This window comes from Ictidomys tridecemlineatus, chromosome 2 (assembly GCF_052094955.1).
Source record: "Ictidomys tridecemlineatus isolate mIctTri1 chromosome 2, mIctTri1.hap1, whole genome shotgun sequence".
NCBI classification, from domain to species: Eukaryota; Metazoa; Chordata; class Mammalia; order Rodentia; family Sciuridae; genus Ictidomys; species Ictidomys tridecemlineatus.
The window spans coordinates 151,353,172-151,374,979 of NC_135478.1; the positions used below are offsets into that span (position 1 = coordinate 151,353,172).

The 21,808-nt window shown below is 37.3% G+C and overlaps 1 protein-coding gene across 1 annotated transcript in view; it reads left to right on the forward strand.

The window, feature by feature from the left end:
- The window catches only part of Igf2bp3 (insulin like growth factor 2 mRNA binding protein 3), a 139,194-nt gene that overhangs the window by 114,812 nt on the left and 2,574 nt on the right, over positions 1 to 21,808 (forward strand). Inside the window, exons 11-14 of the mRNA XM_005319105.4 lie at positions 14,328 to 14,444; positions 17,700 to 17,774; positions 20,515 to 20,646; positions 21,479 to 21,592. Coding sequence (XP_005319162.1) covers positions 14,328 to 14,444; positions 17,700 to 17,774; positions 20,515 to 20,646; positions 21,479 to 21,592 — 438 coding nt within the window. The remainder of the gene's footprint in view (positions 1 to 14,327; positions 14,445 to 17,699; positions 17,775 to 20,514; positions 20,647 to 21,478; positions 21,593 to 21,808) is intronic.

A 21,808-nucleotide genomic window follows, 5' to 3' on the forward strand; every position in this document is an offset into this window, starting at 1 on the left:
ATAGGTCGAGCATACCATTATATCGCTGTGTAGAATAAATATGTGAGTAAAATGGTATTAACATGAAATTTTATAGAGAAGACAGATTACTAGATTGTCCATGTTTTGTCCCTTTATCTTCCTTTTGTCTCTTCATACCTGTCATTTCTAGTATGTTCAGGCTGAGGACAACCACAAAAATTTCAGCTAAATGTAAGCCATGTGTGGTGGCCAATGCCTATAGTCCCTATTACTCAAAAAGGCTAAGACAGGAAGATTGCTTGAGCTCAGGAGTTTGATGCCAGACCAGGCAACATAGCAAGACTTCATCAAGAAACAAATCAACCCCAAATTTCAACTGACATCAAGTACAAATAGATTCATTATGCATTACCTGAAGTTTTCTTAAGTAGCTGCTTATTTATTTGAACTTTCATGCTAAAGGGGTCTAGTGGAAAGAGCCCTGGAGGCAGAGCTGAGGTCTAGCCTTGCCCTGCTGAGAGTCTGTGTCACCAAAGGACAGACTCCTCTTGGTTCTGGATCTGTTTTCTTACCTGCAAAAGAAAAACCTGAACTAAATGAATGAAGTCTAAAAACTTTCAGGTCAAATGTTTCTAGTCTACAGACTTCAAATTATATGAAAACTGGCGAAGGGCTAAAATAGGAATTTGAGAGTATATGTTCTTAAATTTTAATATTTCCACCATCTTATTATGAATAGGCTCATTTATCATAAAGTTGAATGTAGGGGGATATATCCCTGGTATTTCTGTGTAGTAACCCTTACTAAATGCTACAATGCACTGATTACATCTAATATACACTTCTGCTGAATGCCCTGAACTAGACTTCTCTTTGGGCAAATCACTTAACTGCTCCGATGTTCACGTTCCCTTTGAAGTGTTCCTTTAACTTTTTCTTATCTCTGCTGATGACAGCCTCCATTCACCAAAGCCTCACATTATTATAGTATGTTCTAACTGAACATTCTTGGACATTTGTCTTTTATATGGATGCTTTATTGGCAAAAATTCCTAAAGTGAATTATTATGTAGCTATTTTAAAAATATAGAAATTATAGAAGATAATGCATATTAATATTTTCTGGATTTAGTCAGTTTTCTCATTTGATAATATTCTGTATATTAGGTTCCTGTGTTATTAGGAAAATGAAGAATGTTTCAAGAAAAGTAAGATCATATTGAGAATAATTTTTGAAGCGCTTTTATGATCTTAAATACCTGAGTGACCTAAATAACAATTTTGTTTTAAGAATGGGAAGAAGATTCCAATGATGTTTACTTACTCTACTAAAAGTGAGCCAAAAGTAAATGTAAGGAAGATTGGAATAGGTGATCTTTGCTTCTCCTGAGACATTTAACTAAGTCAAATTAAGTATAATTAGAAGTAAACCATGAGAACAGAAGATACAGAAGCTGCCATAGTAAAGGTGGAAATATTGCAGCAAGATAGGATCTGAGAACACCTTAGCTGTTCAAGGACAGATGAAGGAAACGGTGGATCTTACCCGGATAAAACAAGGACAATCTTGGCATCTGTGTTCATTGTGGAATAGTGGTAGGCATTATGCTTTATTCTACATGTCTTTGATAAAATGAAATCCTCAAATATACACCTGGACATTTCCCTCAGTTGTTGTAGGAGGTACCGCTCAAAATGTTAAGGTAGAAGAAAGGTCGTTCTGACATCTGTCGGGCTGGAGCAGTTGATCAGCTGTGCATGTCTTACATATGTTTATTAGCACCTAGTAATTTTTCCTGTAGGTTTGAACCTAATGCTAGCTTCATCTCTTAGTCCTACTCCAGCCCCAATAGATGATTGATTATTAATGGGAACATTGTTCTATTTGAACTTTTTTTCAAAAACGTCTACCTACTCTGCTGGTGCAGTGGTGCATGGCTATAATCTCAGCAACTCAAGGGGCTGAGGCAGGAGGATTGCCAGTTGCAGCCTCAGCAACTTCAGGAGACCCTGTCTTAAAATAAAAATGGCTGGGATGTAGCTCAGTGGTAGAGCACCCTTGGGTTCACCCTTAGTACCAGAGATGGGAGGAGAATGTTTATCTAAAAAACCAATGTCATCATCACTCTCAGAAAATATGGCACAATATTATGTGATATGCTGTCCATATTTGAGTTCCTATAGTTCTCCCAATAATGTCATAAATAGTATTTTAATGAAGAATCCATTAAGAATGATGAATTTCATTCAGTTCTCACATCTCTATTTAGTCCTTTTTAGAAATCTCAAACAGTACCCCCAGTCCCATTTTTCTCTTTTTTATGACACTGACATTTAAAAAAAAAAAAAAAAGCCAGATGATTTGTAGAATGCCTCTAAGGATTTGTATGATTGCCTCCATATTATTAGGTTCAGAGCATATCTATTAGGGGTGGCAGGAATACTTCGTCAGGGAGTCACATCAGGAAATAAATTATATTAGTTTGTCTCATTATTCCTCACATTCAATTTGGCCATACAGTTCAGGTACTGTTTGTCAGACTTCTCATTTATGATGAGTAAGTAGTCATCAGCACTTTGAGAATGTGTATCTTCTCCTCAGGAGTCTTTGATTCAGTTGAGTTTCGTATTTCTGACATTTGTACAAATCATATTGTACTGTTTTTTTTTCTTTTCATTTATTTTTTCCACAATCTTCTGTAAAGTACAGTGTTAATTACTTCCTGCCTCGAGGAATCCGTCCCTCCCCCCACAACATTAGAATCACACTAGGCCATCGGACTGGCCTGGGTAGAGCACTTGCCTAGCATGTGTGAGGCACTGGGTTTTATTTTATTTTATTTTATTTTTATTTATTTATTTTTTTAAAGAGAGTGAGAGAGGAGAGAGAGAATTTTTAATATTTATTTTTTAGTTCTTGGCGGACACAACATCTTTGTTGGTATGTGGTGCTGAGGATCGAACCCAGGCCGCACGCATGCCAGGCGAGCGCGCTACCGCTTGAGCCACATCCCCAGTCCCCACTGGGTTTTATTATCAGCACCACATATAAATAAATAAAGGTCCATCAACAACTTCTGAATTGGATTACCCTAGGGGTAAGGCCAAGGCACAAGTATCACTTTTGCTTGCGGGGGTGGGGGTGGTATACCTGGGATTGAACTCAGGCACTGGACCACTGAGCCACATCCCCAGCCCTACTTTGTATTTTATTTAGAGACAGGGTCTCACTGAGTTGCTTAACACCTCGCTTTTGCTGAGGTTGGCTTTGAACTCGTGATCCTCCTGTGTCGGCCTCCTGAGCTGCTGGGATTACAGGTGTGCAATGCCTTGCCTGGCTCAGCCATCACTTTTGAAAGCTCCCTAGGTGACTTCAGTGGGTAGCCAAGGCGCAACAGCTGCTCTGTCCTAACTGGGTAAGAACCCTACCCTCATACCTAAACTGAACCTCAGTGGAACAGGTGGGAGCTTGGAGACTTGCGGTTTTAGAATGGTCATCAGGAGTTTTTTGCTGCTCATTTGTTGCCAAGAACTGTTGTCTACAAGGAATGTTTACTAGAGAGGACTTCAGTGGTGGCAAGAATATTCCCTGTCAACACCAATGCATGTCAGAATACATTTTTTGGTAAGCATAAATGCCCACCTCTGGTGTCTGTCTCTCTTTGTATCTTGATGGATGTTTACTTTAAAGAGTAGTAAATGGATTGCACTGGGGTTGTGGCTCAGTGGTGAACGCTCACCTAGCTCATGTGAGGCCCTGGGTTTGATCCTCAGCATCACATAAGAATAAATGAATAAGGATATTATGTCCAACTACAATTAAAAGATAAATATATATTTTTTTAAAAAGTAGTGAATGGATGTATCCCTTTAACTCCAGGCCACTTGTCATTCTGACTCTTAAATACATACAGGCCAAAAACTTATGTGGGGTGCTGCCATCTGTTTTCACTCTTCTGAATCTACTTTGGCAAGCTGTACATATTGGAATTCAACTTAGCTGTTTTAGAAGAAAAAAGTGACTTAAATGAGTTTTTTCATGAGAATTCAAGCACAGACTGTCTGAGGTGGTGATGATTCTGTCTACCTTCTGCACTCTACCAAGTGTGTGTCCCCTGGCCCAGGGTACTTAACCTCTAGACACTGGGTTTTATTCCAGTGAGCAAGAAGCATAAAAAATCAAAATTGGTGGCAGCATTACTTGGGGACAGTGCCTAAGGGAAGCTCTTTACTCTCCCACTAGCATTATCCTGTTCAGAAAATAATACCTGGCCTTATCTTGCTGTAAGAGAAGCAGGCACACTCTACAAGAGGGCAGAAATGTGCTCATTAAGCACAGGCTCTGTTTCTAAAGGAGAATAGATGTTGGGAGCACCTCTTTGACTCTGTCCCACTTAGCATTATTACCTGTTTAAGGAACCTCCCAGAGCCTGGGGGAGGAAGTAAACTTAAATCTTCTCATAAAGAAGAGGATCTAGATTCATTCTGGAGGAGAAAGTTACAAGTTACGTGTTCCAGATTCCACTCCTACAGGTTATTTTCATCTTTACAAAAAGGCGGGGGGGGTAAATACCAATATTCAGGGGACTATGTTGCGTCTCTAACATTGAAGTTGTGTTTCAGTATGTAACTTCAAGGCAGGGTTCATGAGTACATAGTTGGAATAAGCTTTGCCTTCACTATCTAATTTTTAGGTTTGTTCTGCTCATGTATTTCCTGCTCATGTGCCGTTTTGCTTTCCATGGTTTTACTTTACCTGCAGTCAGTGGTCCAAAAATATTAGTATTTTCTTGACTCTTAGAGACAATGTTCACATAACTTTTTATTAAAGCACATTGTTTTAATTGGTCTATTTTTGAAAGTGTTATTCCTTTCTAGCTGTGCCTAATTTTATAAATTAAACTTTATGATAGGTAGATATATGTAGGAAAAGCATAGAACATGTAGGGTTTGGTACCGTCCCAATTTTAGGACTGGAGAAAGGGATACTATATTTTTTTTGTTCTTGTTGTTGTTATGGTTTAGATACTAGATGTCCCCCAAAAGCTCATGTTTAGGACAATGCAAGAAGATTTGGAGGTGAAATGATTGAGTTATGTGAGCCTTAACCTAACCAGTATATTAGTCCCTTGATGGGGATTAACTGGGTGGTAACTATAGACAGGCACTGTGTGCCTGAAGGAGATGGGTCTTTGGGGTGTCTATTTTGTCCTTGTCCAGTGGAGCGCTCTGTCTCTACTTCCTGGTGGCCATTTCTTGAGTTGCTTTCCTCCACTTCCCTCTTCTGCCATGATGTTCTTGAGCCTTGAGGAATGGAGTCCGCCATCTATGGACTGAGACCTCTGAAATCATGAGCTCCCAAATAAATTTTTTCCTCCTTAAATTGTTGTCAGGTCTTTTGCTCACAGCAGCGAATAAGTTAACTAAAACAATGTCTGCTTAGTAGTTACTTCTTTAAAAAATACAAATAAACTATTATTTTTAAAGGCAGTGGTTAAATTCATCAAACAGTATTAATTTCTTTGCTTATTGTTGTTTCTTATATTCCTTTTGACTCTTTTTATTCTTGTTGAATATCATAGTATTGTATCATTTTAAGATCAGCTTGGCCCTGCACGGTGGCACATGCCTGTAATCCCAGCAACTGGGGAGGCTTATTATGTAGGAGGATCATGAGTTCAGTCAGCCTCGGCAAAAGCAAGATGCTAAGCAACTATGTGAGAACCTATCTCTAAATAAAACACAAAATAGGGCTGGGGATGTGGCTCAGTGATCGAGCAACCCCGAGTTCAATTCCCTGGTGATCTTTTGGGGCCCCCAAAAGATCATTTAATCCTTTATGTCCTGAACATTAAGGATGAATCCCTACTTTTATTTTAATTGGATACTATCTGCAAAGAACTAGGTTTTGATGGCTAAATGTACCAAAGAAACTGACTCTACTATTTCTTTTAGAAATACTTTGTTTTAGAATGTTTTCATTTCTTTACTCATGTTTACTCATTCCTTCTTTGTAACATGAAAATAGAATGCTGTATCTTGTATTTGGATAAATCCCTTGCCTCTGTTCCATTCCAGTACTTTGCCCACTTATCCTACCACAATATTCTCTTTTTCCTGGAACCTGCCAGGTTGATTTTTCCAATAGAGTCACAGAGTTTGTTCTTGCAATACACAAAAGGTCTCTAATTCCTGCCTGGCAGCTGGCTCATACAGTACTTAATTGGCAAACTTCTAGTTTATAAGTGACAGGAAATGCTTCTTTCAGAAATGCTCAAACAGTCGGGAAGAGGGAATTGGCAGCTAGTAAAGCAGAATAAGAACTGGAGTTGGCATAGTGCACACTGTCTTGCTGGACGGTCTTGGCAGCGTGCAGGTGGGCTGGCAGAAGTAAGCCCAGGGGCTGTCTCCGCCATTCTGATAGTCTCTTTGGAGTTTTCTCAGAAGTCCCCAGAAAGGTTGTGTAACTTTAAAACAGCTAACTTTCTGCCCATAACAGAGCTAAGAAAGATGTCTTTTTTTTTTTTTAAGAGTACTTAAAAAAAATGCTTTCATTAATCCATTATAGCTATACATGATAAAAAGTACTCTTTAAGAAACAAAATATTGCTGGGTGAGGTGGCGTATACCTGTAGTTCCAGCAACTTGGGAGGTTGAGTCAGGAAGATTGCATGTTCAGAGCCAACAAGACCCTGTCTCAAAATAAAGAACTGGGAATGTAACTCAGGGTAAAACACCCTTGGGCTCAATTCCCAGTACTGCACACACAAACCCAAATTTTCTTTTCAGTGAACAATTTTCAATAACTCATTGCATACATTTGTTATTTCCTAAGACACCTTGGTTATGGGAAGGAACTCCCCCCTCCACTTTTTTCTTTTTAAGTACTTCAATATTTTTGTTCAGGTTATAGAATTGAGTAAACTTGGTTTCACTTCCAGACCAAAATCCATTAAAAACAAAAGCAAAAAACCCCAGGAACAAGCCAAAGGGAAGCGCTGGCCTCAGTCCAGGTTCCTGGAGGCTGATCTTGTTGGCTGAAATGCATGTGCCTGTGTGATGTCTTAGGTTTTTTCCCCCCACAAAGTAAATACACTTAACCTTACTGTTTGCTCATACTTCTGTCTCTTCACGATAGATGATTAGGAATTATTCATTGGCAGACTTCAGTTACGCAAACTTCCAGTTGAGCAGCTTTGCTCTGTTACTTCAAGCCACAGCATAGAGTTTGCCAAGGAGTCCAAAGGAAGGTTTGCTGATGGGAATCTGGCAGAAATCCACTGGGAAGCAGCTTGTGTCCTGTGAATATCATTCACCCCCAAAAAGCATGTCAAGAAAAGGATTTACAAAGAAAGGTTCAGGACAGTACAACTGAATGTCTCCTTAGATGCAAGGATTGTTTATTTTAAAGTTTTTTTATCCCCCAAGTCTGAAACTCAAGTTCTCACAACCATTCTTCTGGCCGTTTAGCCTTGTAGGTAAAAATGAAATTATCTGCTTACTGGGATGTTCAAATCCTGAAAACATGGCCTATTATGCTGAGTCCCACCCAAGAATGAATTGTGCCAGATTTTCAAGTAGACAAGATGCTTATGTGAACTATCTGGTATCTTCAGAGGAAAATCTCCTTGGAAAAATAATTTTTGGCCAGGGAGGTGCTTGATAAGAAATTGGAACAGAAGAAATTACAGAAAATGAGTTCCCTTCTAACTCCTTTTCCCACTGACAGGTTCTGTTGCTTCTGTTCTCATCCCAGTCTAGCTGATTTTACATGTGTGTATTGATTCTTTATGTAGTTGCCCTTTCTATTTTGGTCCTTTCAGCCCTTCTCTCCTGATGATCATTCCTTTTCCAATGCTCCACATTTTGCTTACAAAATTTATTCTTAATCTTCATATCGAATTTGACAGCTCTGTACTTCCACCCCTGAAATCAACAAAACAAAAACACGGTAGCCTTTCATCACTGTGTCAGGAAGAGAGTTTTGCTTTTGTTAAGCTTTTGAGGCTTCAGCCCTGTTTTTGCCTGAATTTTCTCATAGCAGCTGTCTTTGATGTGTTCTAGGCTAAGGCACATGCTTGGGATGTGCTTTTGAGGCTCTGGGATTTTGACTCTGAGAATGTTGTTGAGTTTAATGCCTGTTAAATTACTATTTTCTAAAGAGATTTAGAAGCTGGTCTCTGGGATCAGTACCAGGAAAACAAGTTTTTACTAAGCAAATGAAATTTTTTCCCTTAGATCTGGTAAGTCATACAACTGATTTATTATTATTTTTTTAATTCTAAACTTCCTGCTTAGAGCAAAATTTGTATAATAACAGTAGTTTTGGCATCAATATATGTTTACCATTCAGATTCCTATGCTCTTATTTCTTTGCCCACCATTGTTTTATCTTTTTAGATTATGTATATTTTGTAAGCACCATAAAATTCTTTCTGGAACGAGGCCCAAGAAGTAATCACATAGTTATGATGAAGTACTATGGGGTAGAGTCTAGCTAGTTACACAAGAGATTTAGTCTTTCCCATTAAAAAGGTCTTTATCATCATCAAGCCAATAACTACAGCAAAGTAGATTCCTGTATTCTATAGGACATGTTCTGGATGTTAAGATAAAAATGTTTAGATCCTACCCTACTTTTTTAAAAAAATGGTCATGATTTACTTAATGGTCTTTGTAGGACTAGAATGACAAAATAATGCTAAATTGGAGCAGAGTTTGTGGTCTGTGTCACCATCAATTTACTTGATTTATCCAGTTACAAAGTAAGGACTTAAAAAGACAGATGACTTAGGGGACTGGATAGCATACTAGAGGCTTCCAAAGAAAGGCACTATATTTAGAAGTACTAAAGAATGAAGTGATTTTATTTGGTGCCTTTCAATGATGAAAAGCAACAGAAGTGATTTGGCCAAGTTTGGCAGGATAGGGCCTTATCACAAATTTTTACAGTTCAGAGTTTAGTCGGGAGGCTTCTAGAGCTACCGGGGGACTTAATTCAACCGAGAACTGTGTTAATGCCTGCAGTGTGTTACACTGTCCTGGAAAACATGGGGAAAACCGAAGAATTTTATCAAGTAATATATAGTAGAAATTTAGTTAGCTCATCTATTTGCACATATACTAAAGAAACAAACTTCAGTGATCAGAGAGGGGTAGGTCAGGAATATTCCCTGAAGTTGAATTTTGCGTTAACTATTAAATGGTTAAGGACAAAGATAAAGGAAGAGATAAAGAACAGAGTTCAAATGGTTTTCATTTATAGGAAACTAGGCATGGGGTCCCGATTCATACATTGCTTTACTTTTCATGAAAATTAAGGGCATGACCTCTCTTTTTCTTTATTAAGCTAATTGACCATGAAATAAATGAACTGGCATGATTAGTTGAAAAATTTGTCAGTTTTAAATGTTTGTGCTCTCTGACCCAGTAGGTCTTAACATAAATTCTTCTTTTTAAATATTTATTTTTTAGGTGTAGATGGACACAAAACAATGCCTTTATTTTTATGTGGTGCTGAGAATTGAACCCAGGTCCCTCCGTGCTAGGCAAGCACTCTACCGCTGAGCCACAGTCCCAGCCCCTTTTTATATTTAAAAATTCAATTGCACTATTATGAATTGGCGACAAACTGAAAACTTAACTCTGAAGGTGGTATAAAAGCACCCTCAGATATAGCAGGAAAATTAACTGTCACTGAAGATAAGGAACTGAAACTCTTTTTAAGTTGCTAAGTGTCTCGAACATGCATAATATGGTTGTGTGCAGTTGACTAAGGAAGTCATAAGAAAGGGAAAACGGCCCCACCTCAACAGTGCTGTTTGGCTCTTAAGAGCCAAAATATCTGTATTTTCCACAGAGCACATCCATATCTGTTGAAAGAAGGATACACACTGATTTTTTGTGAATATAATTTAGAACATACCCAAGTCTGACTCCTTTCTCTACCATCTGTCATATGACCTTGGACAAATGACTTAACTTCTCCATTTTCTCATCTCTTAAATGAAAATGTTGATAGTTTGTATCAGTTATTAGTCATGAGGTACAAATGAGTTCAGGCACAGTACCTGAAACAACAAACTCAACAGATCTTCTCACACAGTTGCCACATACCCTGCTCCCTCATCAGTTATTCCCCTCTTAACCTCAATTTTAGCTCAGTGTTCTTTTTACCCATTTCTCACTATTCGTTAAAAACCACAAAGCTAGCATTCAAAAGTGCCATGAATGTCTTAATTGGAATTCTAGTGGTACAGAATAACTGGAATTCTATGTAGACTAAACAAGATGACAATTTGATAATTATTGATTTAAAATGTTCAAACCCAGTAGTTCTTAATCTGTATCATGGAGGTGTTTGAACAAGGGCACAAAAATTTGTCTACAAAGATTCAGTTGAGGGCTGGGATGGTGTTTCAGTGGTAGAGCAAGTGCCTGGCATGTGCGAGGCCCTGGGTTTGATTAAAAAAAAGATGGACACGGGGCTGAGGATGTGGCTCAAGCAGTAGTGCGCTCGCCTGGCATGCGTGTGACCCAGGTTCGATCCTCAGCACCACATACAAACAAAGATGTTGTGTCCGCAGAGAACTAAAAAATAAATATTAATAAATTCTCTCTCTCTCTGTCTCTCAAAAAAAAAAAGATGGACACAATACCTTTATTATCTATCTACAACTAAAATAAATAAAGATTCAGCCAGATGCTGTGGGATCCAGCAGCTGGGTGTGGCTGAGGCAGCAGGAGTTCAAAGCCAGCCTCTGCAAAAGTGAGGCAGTAAGCAACTCAGTGAGACCCTGACTCTAAATAAAATACAAAACAGGGCTGGGGATGTGGCTCAGTGGTCGAGTGCCCCTTAGTTCAATCCCTGGCAAGTAAAACATAAACAAATAGATAGATTCGGTTGAAACATGAAAATTGGAGACTATGTACATTTGCCATTAGGGCTGAAATAAATTGGGTGAGGTATATCTATTCAAGAGAATACTCTATTGGGAGAGTGAAATAGTGACATAGGAAGATATTCAAAGTATCTGATCAATGTAGACAAGCAATTAGAACATACTATTTGTACTCTGCCCATTTGTTTCTTTATAGTGTCAGTACTTTTTGTCTGCCCATTAAATGTGCCTGTCTGCTTCTAGTTTCCATGTCTATCTTCTAACTAGGATTTTGTCATTCTTCCTGAGCATTTGGCTTGAAAGAACTAACTAGTGAAACTATTTAGACTTGGCAGTTTATTTAGATAACTGATTGTGAAGTTATGTAATTTGGTCAGCTTACATTTTTCTGACTTAAATTCCTAACATATTTTTGCTATCTTAATGTTCATTTGCATACTGTTGTACTTTAAATTTGTCTAGGTATCATCTGTATCACTTCCTATATTGCATTTCCATTTTATTGGGTTTGTAGGCAAAAGTCCTTGTATTCAAAGAAAAGCCCTTTTATTGTTTCTATAGTGTTAACTAATTTATTTTTGATACTGGAGATTGAACCTGGGGGCGTTTTACCACTGAGCTACATCCTCAGTCCTTTTTATTTGGAGACAAGGTGAGGCAGGCCATATTTGCAGTCTTTGGTCTCAACCTCCAGAGTCACTGGAATTATAGGTATGCTCTACCATGGCCCAATAAATTTTTAATCTTTTTGTTCAGCAGAAAGAAATTTAAAGACTTACTTTTTTTTTTTTTTAATTTAAACATGTAACTGAACCTTTCCTTTAAACTTAAGATGATACAGTAGTTGAGATTTTTCTTGAAAATTTTAAAAAAATAACAAGGTTCTGCTGGGTGTCATGGTGCATGCCTATAATTCCAGTAGTTCAGGAGGCTGAGGCAGTTTCAAAGCCAGCATGAGCAACTTAGTGAGGCCCTAAGCAATTTGGCAAGACCCTGTCTCCAAAAACAAAAAAACAAAAAACAAAAAACAAAAAAAACCCAATAACACAAAAATAGAAACAAAGGCTGGAGGTGTGTCTCAGTGATTAAGCGCCCCTAGGTTTGTTCCTTGGTACAAACAAAATGAATAACAAGATTCTGACCCAACAATTGTCCATGTAGGACTAATTTTTATCCATAAATGTTAGATGGAAGTCTAAAGAAAAGGAAAATGATTCTCAGATTTAAATCCACATGATTCAAATTCTTACCAAGTAGCATGTATAGATTGTGACATAGAATAAATAACCTCCGAAAAGTCTTTGTGGAGGGATAAGTCGGACAGCTTATTCATCTTTATGAGGGGTTCTGCAGTTGATTATCAGTCTCTCTTATAGTGTTTGTGATGCCTTGCTCTCTGCCTTCACTCTGCTTACAGAAAGAATATGGAACCATTAATGCCAGTAATAATTTTTTTGTGGTAAGAGTGATGGTGTCCTTTGGTAGATCAACATTCAGTGGCACAAAATTTGTTTCCACACCCAATAAAAATGTCAGAGCCTTGTGTTGCAAATTTCTGATTTTCAAAAATTTTCTAAAATAATCAAATTGCAAATATTTCCCTGGTTTGAGCAAAATTGTTGGCATACTTTTTATTCAAGGCATTAGAAATTTGAGAAGTGTTTAGGTTTAAATATTAGAAATTAGAAATATTTTATGGCAGTGTATGTTGGTGTATATTTTACAGTATTGATGGATTGACTTCAGTGCTTGGGAAATAAATTCATACGTCCTTTAGAATGGGAATAAGAAGATTCAACAGATAACTCTGAAATGTTTTTACGTAGTCATTCACATGTAAATTTCTTATTACAAGCATCTTTAGAAATGTTAGCTTATTAGGTATATATAGTTATTTTTTCCTCTCTCTTTTTAATATTTATTTTTAGGTGTAGATGGACACAACACAATACCTTTATTTTTATGTGGTGCTGAGGATCAAATCCTGGTCCCACCCATGCTAGACGAGCACTCTACCACTGAGCCACACAATCCCAGCCCCCGGGTATATATAATTTTTTAAATAAATGCATATTTTGCTTTACTTGACATATCCTATTGTGGCTCATCTTAAAATATTTCTTGTAATACTTTTCTTGGAATTAACTTATTCTTGGAAGTGTTTTTCTTACTAAGATAAGTAAACAAGTATAAACTGTATAAATATGAGTATGGCTTCTATACTTTACAACTTTTAAGTTCATTGGTAACATTACTGAACCTCTAATTGGCATTTTAAAGAATCCAGTCACTGAATGTTTTGTTTTGCTTTCGAGAATGGCTCTGTTAAAGGGCACAGGTGGCATTAGGTGTAGGAATGAGTATTCAGATGAAATCCATTTAAACACGGCCTTACAAGAGTTAGCCTTCAGAACGTTTTCTAATTCACTTATATATAAAAATGAAAGGGAAGACAGAAATAGAAGGAGTAAGGAATTATATGGGAAAGTAATTACAGCATTTTACCACTAAGGTGAATTAGTCCTCTTCTAATCCTGTCCTCTGCTAGTGTAATGAGAATGGAATGACATTGGTTGTTTTCTCATGATTTAGTTCTTTATGATGAGACCTGGGTGTTTTTCTTAGAGGATAGTTCACTATGTATTTAAGAAGTGAAACCTACACAGATGAGATGTGGAGTTGGCATCTATGAATGCTGCTCTGTTGTTCTGTAGTCCAGAATTTCTTTTAATTATCAAGAAACTACCTTGGGGGCTGGGGTTGTGGCTCAGCAGTAGAGTGCTCACCTAGCATGTGCGAGGCCCTGGGTTCGATCCTCAGCACCACATAAAAATAAATAAATAAAATAAGTGTACTGTGTCCAACTACAAATAAAAAAAATAAACACTAAAAAAAAAGAAATTACTTTGTATATAGTGGTTGGAAGATTGTCGGTTTTAAGGCAATATTATTTCTTTAATGTTTGTTTAAATTTTATAATGTCTGTGTATCATTTAAATCTATAACTCAGTGACATCTTAAATTTTCAGAAAATCATGTATAGAACCAGGTGCAATGGCGCATGCCTCTAATCCCAGTGGTAGGGGAGGCTGAGGCAGCCTCACAAAAGCGAGGTGCTAAGCAACTCAGACACTGTTTCTAAAATACAAAATAGGGCTGGGGATGTGGCTCAGTGGTCGAGTGCCCCTGAGTTTAATCCCTGGTACTTAAAAAAAAAAAAAAAATCACGTACAGAAAAGTGGAATTTTAAATACAAATGGTTTCAGAATGAATATGAGACCTTCTTGACTTGTGGGATAAATTCTTGTCAACTTGTTTTAATAGTTTCTCCTCCTCTTTCTAATACCTGTACTGTATGTGAGAATGTGCTCATGCCAAAGCTGATAAAGCCAAAACCCAAAACAAAACAAACCCCCCTGATTTGTAGCAAATAAACATGTACTTTCTGGCTTTCTTTTCTATCAGCAATCAGAAACGGAGACTGTACATCTGTTTATCCCAGCTCTTTCAGTCGGCGCCATTATCGGCAAGCAGGGCCAGCACATCAAACAGCTTTCTCGCTTTGCAGGAGCTTCAATTAAGGTACTGTTTTGCCAACTGTGGCTGTCCTGGTTCTTTAAGCAAATTAGAAAGATAAATCTTTCCACTTAATAATTTGAATTGAATGTTAGAGGTAGTCTTGGTTACATAGGGCCTGACAGAAAACCCCAAACAGTAGCTTAACCTCCAGACTGATTCTGGAGGCAAGAAATCCAAGGCTGGCTGGTTACTTTGCTCCTCAAAACCTTGGACGTCTAAGCTCCTCTGAGTTCATCTTTGCCAGGTGTGATCTTGGACTCCCATGGTCCCAGAAGACATCATTCAGTGCTCAAACAATCTGGTCTGTTGTCCAAGCCAGAAGGGGCAAGTAGGACACAACAAAGCCTTTCTACTAGGGACATTTCCTCAGGATTTGGCCAGATGAAGCTGAAGGGGCATTAGGGAAATAGTGTATATAACTATACTGTGTATAGTTAGCTAAACATTTCATTATTACAGACAATAGAGTAACAAATATCAGAAGACAGTTAATGTTTCTGCCATAATACAACAGTGTGTTTTTTGAAGATTCTGTATTTTGACATGCTAAAACAACATAATATTAAAAAGCTTGATGTATCTATAGTTTTCTTCAGGAAAACATCAGAGGTTTTATTTTGACTGTTTTATGAACCTTTAAAAATTAATATTAATATACAACATAGTACACTTATCATACAACTCATAAATCCCACTCCTGGATATTTATCCAAGAGAAATGAAAATTTGGGTTTTCACTCACACACATACACACACACACACCACACTATACTTAAGTTATCTATATCATCTTTATTGATAACTGTCCCAAAATAAGAAACCTGGTGAATGGATAAAATGTGGTCCATCTATACAATAAATATTACTAAGCAATGAAAAGAGACTATTGATAAAACAATTTGCAAGGATTCTCATGTATTGTGCTGAGAGAAGGAAGTCAGTCTCAAAAAGCCACACATTGTATGATTTCATTTATATGATAATTTCACAAAAGGCAGAACTATATAGGGACAGAAAGAAAACAAATCAGTGGCTGTAGGAAGTGAAGGAAGGGGGGAAGGGTTGAGCATAATGAAGCTGTTGGAAGAGATTTAGGGGGTGATGAAAAGTGTTCTGTATCTTAATTGTGGTGGTGGACACATGAGTATGCATTTGTCACCTCCTACACCAGGACACCATAAAGACAGAATTTACTATATATAAATTAAATAATTAAAAATCAAAATAAATAGCCCTTATATATTCTTGTATAGCAATAAATAAGTGAGCAAAGGAAAAGACATGGTAAAAGATCAAGTGGTGAAACAACTTTCCTGTCCTCCTAGTTTCCTGATTGAGTTAAAAATAAATTCTGCCACACATTAAAACTACAACAACAACAACAACAAAAAAAAACCCTAGTAGATCTGTTTTGGAAAAACTAAAGTGAACATTTCAGAATAAGAATTGGGTATTAGAGGCTCAATTCTACTTTCTGGCTTTCATGAATGTTTTCTAATGAGGCTGAAAAAATGTTTTTGTTTCTTAAAAGCCTGAAATGAATAATCTGAAAAATTCATCACCATTCCCAATACTTGATATTGTTTTACATATGGACAAATTTCCATGAACTTTATTAGGGATGTAATATTTAGTTATTACCAAATTATCATTTGTATTCATTTACTTGACATTCAGATCATTCCTCGCGTTTATCCTGCATAAACAATACAGTGATAAATAAGATATACAGCCTTATTTGTTTAAGCTTATGGAAAGTAGACTTAATGGGTCAGAGGGCATGTGCTTTTTTCAGGCTTTGAAAGAGTATAGCAATTTATATTCTTAACGTAAAGAGTGCAGTTAGTTCCAGCCTTCTATCACCAGTATCAATAAACAAAGGTATTTGAAACAAAACAACAAAGCTGGAAAATTGAATACCTTTTTTAAAATAGTGGTTTCCTTAAAGAGTTTTGATTAAAAGCAAGTAGTTGTTTGCTTGTTTATTTATAGACTCAAATACCAGTCAGTGCCCTACAAAAAGTAGGTGACAAGAGATGTTAGCTTTATTATGGAGAGAGAACGAAAGGCTTCATTAAAAATAGATATTTTTGATGTAAATTATGTGTAGGGAAAGGTCTAGAATGTATCACATAATTGACAGTGATCATCACTGTGGTGCAATTTGGTATTTTTACTTCCTGTTCTTATATGCAATATTGTTTTTTGTATTACATAGTTATTTATTGTATTTTGTATAGTAAATGTCAAGCAGTTTATTTCTTTATTTTTTGATAAGAGGAACTCAGTGGCATTTAACCACTGAAAGCTTTTTAAAATTTTCTTTCTTTTTTTGAGACGGGGTATCATTAAGTTGCTTAGGGTCTCCCTTGCTAAGTTGCTAAGGCTGACTTTGAACTCATGATCATCCTGCCTCAGTTTCTGGGATTATAGGCAAGTGCCATCATGCCTAACCAGTTCTTTTAAAGTAACTCCTAGCAACTGGTCCCCAAATCCTTTTGTCCTAGGTCTTGGTGGGAATGTTGGTTCCTCTCTCTATATAAGTTTCTGCATACTTTCCCGAGTTGGAGCTTTTTGTGTGATTTCATATATTCTGTGAAAATAAGCCCAAGTTCACCTTTCTTCCACTTAATCAGTGTTTGTTTATTTCATATTTTATTTTAGTGAACATACATGGGGATAATTTACTAATAATCTTTGATTTGTGGACTTAGTAAAAAATGTGTACAAATAGCTTAAGAAAGCAAGACTTCCTTTTATTTAAATTAGGTAAAAGGGGCTCAGCAACTCTGAAAGTTATAAAAGAGGATAGAGTAGCCTCAAAATATAAGGTGGAAGGTCTCTTGGAAACCCAAGAGGTTCTGATGCAAGCAGATCAAGGGCCACACTTTGCCTATGCTAATAATACCAGTGTTTCTCAATGGAAACAAACCACTGAGTTCATGAGCCAGGTTGCTCAACTTCTCCATCCTTCCATTTCCCCATTTGTAAGGTAGAGGTCATTCTTCATCAGGGTGTGGGGCAGGTTGGCTGAGAGTCTGAATGTTTAGGTTTACATCAGATAGGCATAGTGTATGTTTATAGCAGGAGCTCTAACTGATGAACCCATATTAATCACTGCCTCTCCATAATTTCCTTCCAGAAGGCTTTAAATTCTGCATTTCGGGTCAGTCATGCAAATGTCAAGCTGGTTGGCCTAAGTGTTCTATCAATGACACCTGAAAGTATCATAACCCGTTGGTGATGGGTCTATTACAGATCGCTCCAGCTGAAGCACCAGATGCTAAAGTGAGGATGGTGATTATCACTGGACCACCAGAGGCTCAGTTCAAGGTATATGCCCCCAGACTACAGATGGTAGGAAGAACCATAATGTCGCCTTCTCTCAGAATTCCTGATTTTGAATAAAAAAATCTACTCAGTTAAAAAAAAAAAAAGGAAATTTCCTGTCTAAGATCAGAATGGAACCACAACTCAATTGTATTTTAAAAATAAACCAAAAGCCTTTAATTTTGAGTTCTGTAATGGTTGTTCCATTTGTTTCCCAAAGGTGATTTGTTCAACACCCTTTTATCATAACGCGAAGGAGAGACCTTAAGAGGAAACTTAGAAACTTTCCTATTAATATATGTGCCTTGGAAATGTGTGCCCAGAGTTTTCTGTTTCCAAGAGGTTCTAATCTTGAATTAAAGTGCCCCACTTTAGCCCCTGGGTTCAATCCCCAGCACCACCAAAAACAAGCAAGCAAGCAAGCAAAAGGTCCCCCTTTCATCTTACTCTGGAATCAACTCTATTAGCCCTTACCCATAGACTCTCCACAAATCACTCTAATCTATGGGATTTTAGAGGCCTGAAGAGCAGGGACTCTCATAGCATTTGACCTTTGTGAACCACTGCACATGTTTATTGGAGTTTGGGGCCAGAAGGCCTGTCCTTGTATACACAAAAGTAATGTAGCAGGGTGATATAAACAGACATGGCAGCCAGTTTGCTGGTCTAAATCCCAGCCCTGGCATTTACTATCTGAAACCTGGAGCAAGTTATGTCTCTTTGACCAGTTTCTCACTTATAAAATGAAGATAAAAACATTTACAACCTAACGTAGTTATAAAGTTTAAATAATTTACAAAGTGCTTAGAATAGTGCTTAAAACTTGAGCAGCGCAAGTTTTAAGTGGTATACAGCCAACCCAAGGTGAACTGACTGAGACCATGCCAAATTCACAAATATGAATGTATTTCTAATTTTAAATTTTAATATGGAACTAAGTAGAACAAATTAAAAAATTTAGTATGGAACACCTTGTCTTAGATAAAAGCAACTAAATTCTGTTATTTATCCAAAACCCATATATCTTGGTCTAACTGACCACTTAGCAGCTGTATAATTGGACAGCCATCTAACCTTAAGCCTTCTTTTCCTTAGCTCTAAACTGGCCAGTAACATTGCCTCTGTCACATGCATATCGGGAATGTGCCAATCACCCACTGTCTTTTATATATATATATATTTATTTTTGTAGTTGGACACAATATCTTTTAATTAATTTTATTTTTATGTGGTGCTGAAGATTGAACCCAGGGCCTCGCCCATGTTAGGTGAGCACTCTACCACACCCCAGCCCTCAATCACCCACTTTCACTATCTCCCCCCCCCCACCCTTTTACAGGTGTGGGTCACTCAGGATTGAACCCATGACCTCATGTGTCCTAGGCATTCTACCCACTCCTAGCATCCTATCCCTTTCCCCCATCATTCCTTTGACCTCTCTTTCAGGCCATTTTTTTTTTTTTTAACTAAAAATCCAAAGCTGTTTTCACTTCATTTACAGAAAGAATAGGAAATAAAGGGGGTGCTTTGAGATGTGAGTACAGTTGGTACACATTTAGGTGAAGAAATGGACTCCTGCACAGCAGCCTTGTGGTCTAGGCAGCTCATAATTCTGGAATTATGAAAATTACTTTCTATGCTGAATCTTTAGGGTTCTTAATTTTTAATCTTAAAAGGTAAATACAAATATCAGTTATTGCATGTTTCTCCTTAGATCTGAGCTTTTGCTCTTTTAAAACTGAAATTACTATCTTGGAACTGCTATGTTTGTATGATGGGAAATTCAAAGTTATTTCCCTGTATCTTGCAATTCCCAGGGTTTACAGTTAAGTTAAATATAACACTGTAAGCTATAATGGTTAAATCTCATTTATGTGATCAGTGATAATTCCAAATGAATGTTGTTTTAGAAGTCTAAGGAATAGTTAACCTAATCCATGTCTTTTCTCATTTAAGAGCTTCTATTTTGGAGGATAGTGTACATTGCTAGTGTCCTTTGATTGTATTAGGTAATATGTACATCTTTGGCCTGCACTTTTGGTGCAGAAATGCTAACCACCTTTTGTTTTTAAGGTTTGCCTGACATCTTGTCAGAGTCGACCAACTCTTGGGACTTTTTCCTTTGGTGTATACCAGAGCAAATTAATGTTTGTACATAACAGAAGTAGTTTCTTATATGTAATAACTAGTTGCTTGCAGTAGGAGGTATGTTGGTTGTGAATATCAGGAGTGTGCATTAAATTGATTTTGTAGCCTATTTAAAGCAGAAATCACCTGGATAACATTGATAAACATGGTTAAATAGAAATATTCCTCTCAGCAGGTTTCTTACTGGCTCATTTAGACATGAGCTTGGCTCTTCATGAACCTGGTGTAGCTGGCTGTGTAGTTTTTTCCAGTCTTTCTTGCTTAAGAAAAAGGCAATTAATTTCTCATCGTCAGATAAAAAGTTTTACCTTTCATGATGGGAGAGCAAATAAAATCTGACACAAATTATTCATTAGACTTGCCTATTTTCATCAGAAATATACCTTATCCTTTTATCATTGAATCATCTCACCCAAGGTGCATGTATTGTCACTCTTTTCGTAATTTGTCTCTTAAACTACTCTGAACAGTCTTCCAGATACAGGTGTATCATTACAAAGAGTTATTCCAGTTGGAGCTAGGCCAACTTAAAGGGTAATTGGTTTTATGTATTTCAAACATGAATGACGCTGATCAGCTATATTCTCACCTGTAGGCTCAGGGAAGAATTTATGGAAAAATTAAAGAAGAAAACTTTGTTAGTCCTAAAGAAGAGGTGAAACTTGAAGCTCATATCAGAGTGCCATCCTTTGCTGCTGGCAGAGTTATTGGAAAAGGAGGCAAAACGGCAAGTACTTCAGCAAAACCTGTGCAGTGGTATGAAAGGGAAAGCATTGAAAGGTACTTGGGAGTTCCAATCCCTGAATTTTGGCTAATTTATAAAAAGCAGGACCATCTTGACCAAGGTTTGGATAAGAATGCCTATTGTACTTGAATGTGGATGTTGGATACTAGTGAAAGTAATATATCTTTCAGAATACTGTGAGAGGACTGTCCCATATTAGTCAGAGGCATTCAGCATTAATGTTGAGAATGTTAACACTGAACATGAACTGAAAAAATTTCATTTATAAGTTGTACTTTTATAACTGAAAAAAAAAAAACAAATGATGTCGGTTCTTTTTCTAACATCTAAGAAATATCCAAAGCTATTTACAAATTGGAAGTAATGGAGAACACATACTTTGGAATCAGATTTTCAGGATTTCAATCTAACTTTGCCATTCACTTGTGTAAATGGGCTTAAATCGGTTTTTTTTTTTCAAATGAGCCTTAGTTCCGATGTTTTAAAACGAAGGCCAGGTACACACCTATAATCCAATGACTTGGGAGATTAAGGCCAAAGTATTCCAAGTTCTAGGCCAACCTCAGCAACTTAGCAAGACCCTGTCTCAAAATTAAAAAATAATAAGGACTGGGATGTAGCTCAGTTACTAAAATGCCCCCAGAGTCTATACACAGCACCAAATCAAATGAGGGCAAAACAGTTAAGCTCTTGAATTATTAGGATTAAATGAAATTTGTAAAAGCTATAGCTCAGTGTCTGGCACACAATAAGTGCTTGGGAATGATACCTTTTTAAAATGCCACTTAAAATCATGTGTATTTGTCTATTTCAGGTGAATGAACTCCAGAATTTGTCAAGTGCTGAAGTTGTTGTCCCCCGTGACCAGACACCTGATGAGAATGACCAAGTGGTTGTCAAAATAACTGGTCACTTTTATGCTTGCCAGGCAAGTGGACTCTAAAATGATGTAATCACTTTTGATTCTCTCAACTAGAAGCAATCCTCCATGAGTATACCACACAGAAATGATTGATGTTTAACACATTTGTGTTATTTGGGGGGGGGGGAGAGGGGGGGTCTTGCTGTGTTGCCCAGGTTGTCCTCAAACTCTTGGGCTCAAATGATCCTTCTGCCTCAGCCTCTCTTGTTGCTAGGACTGTAG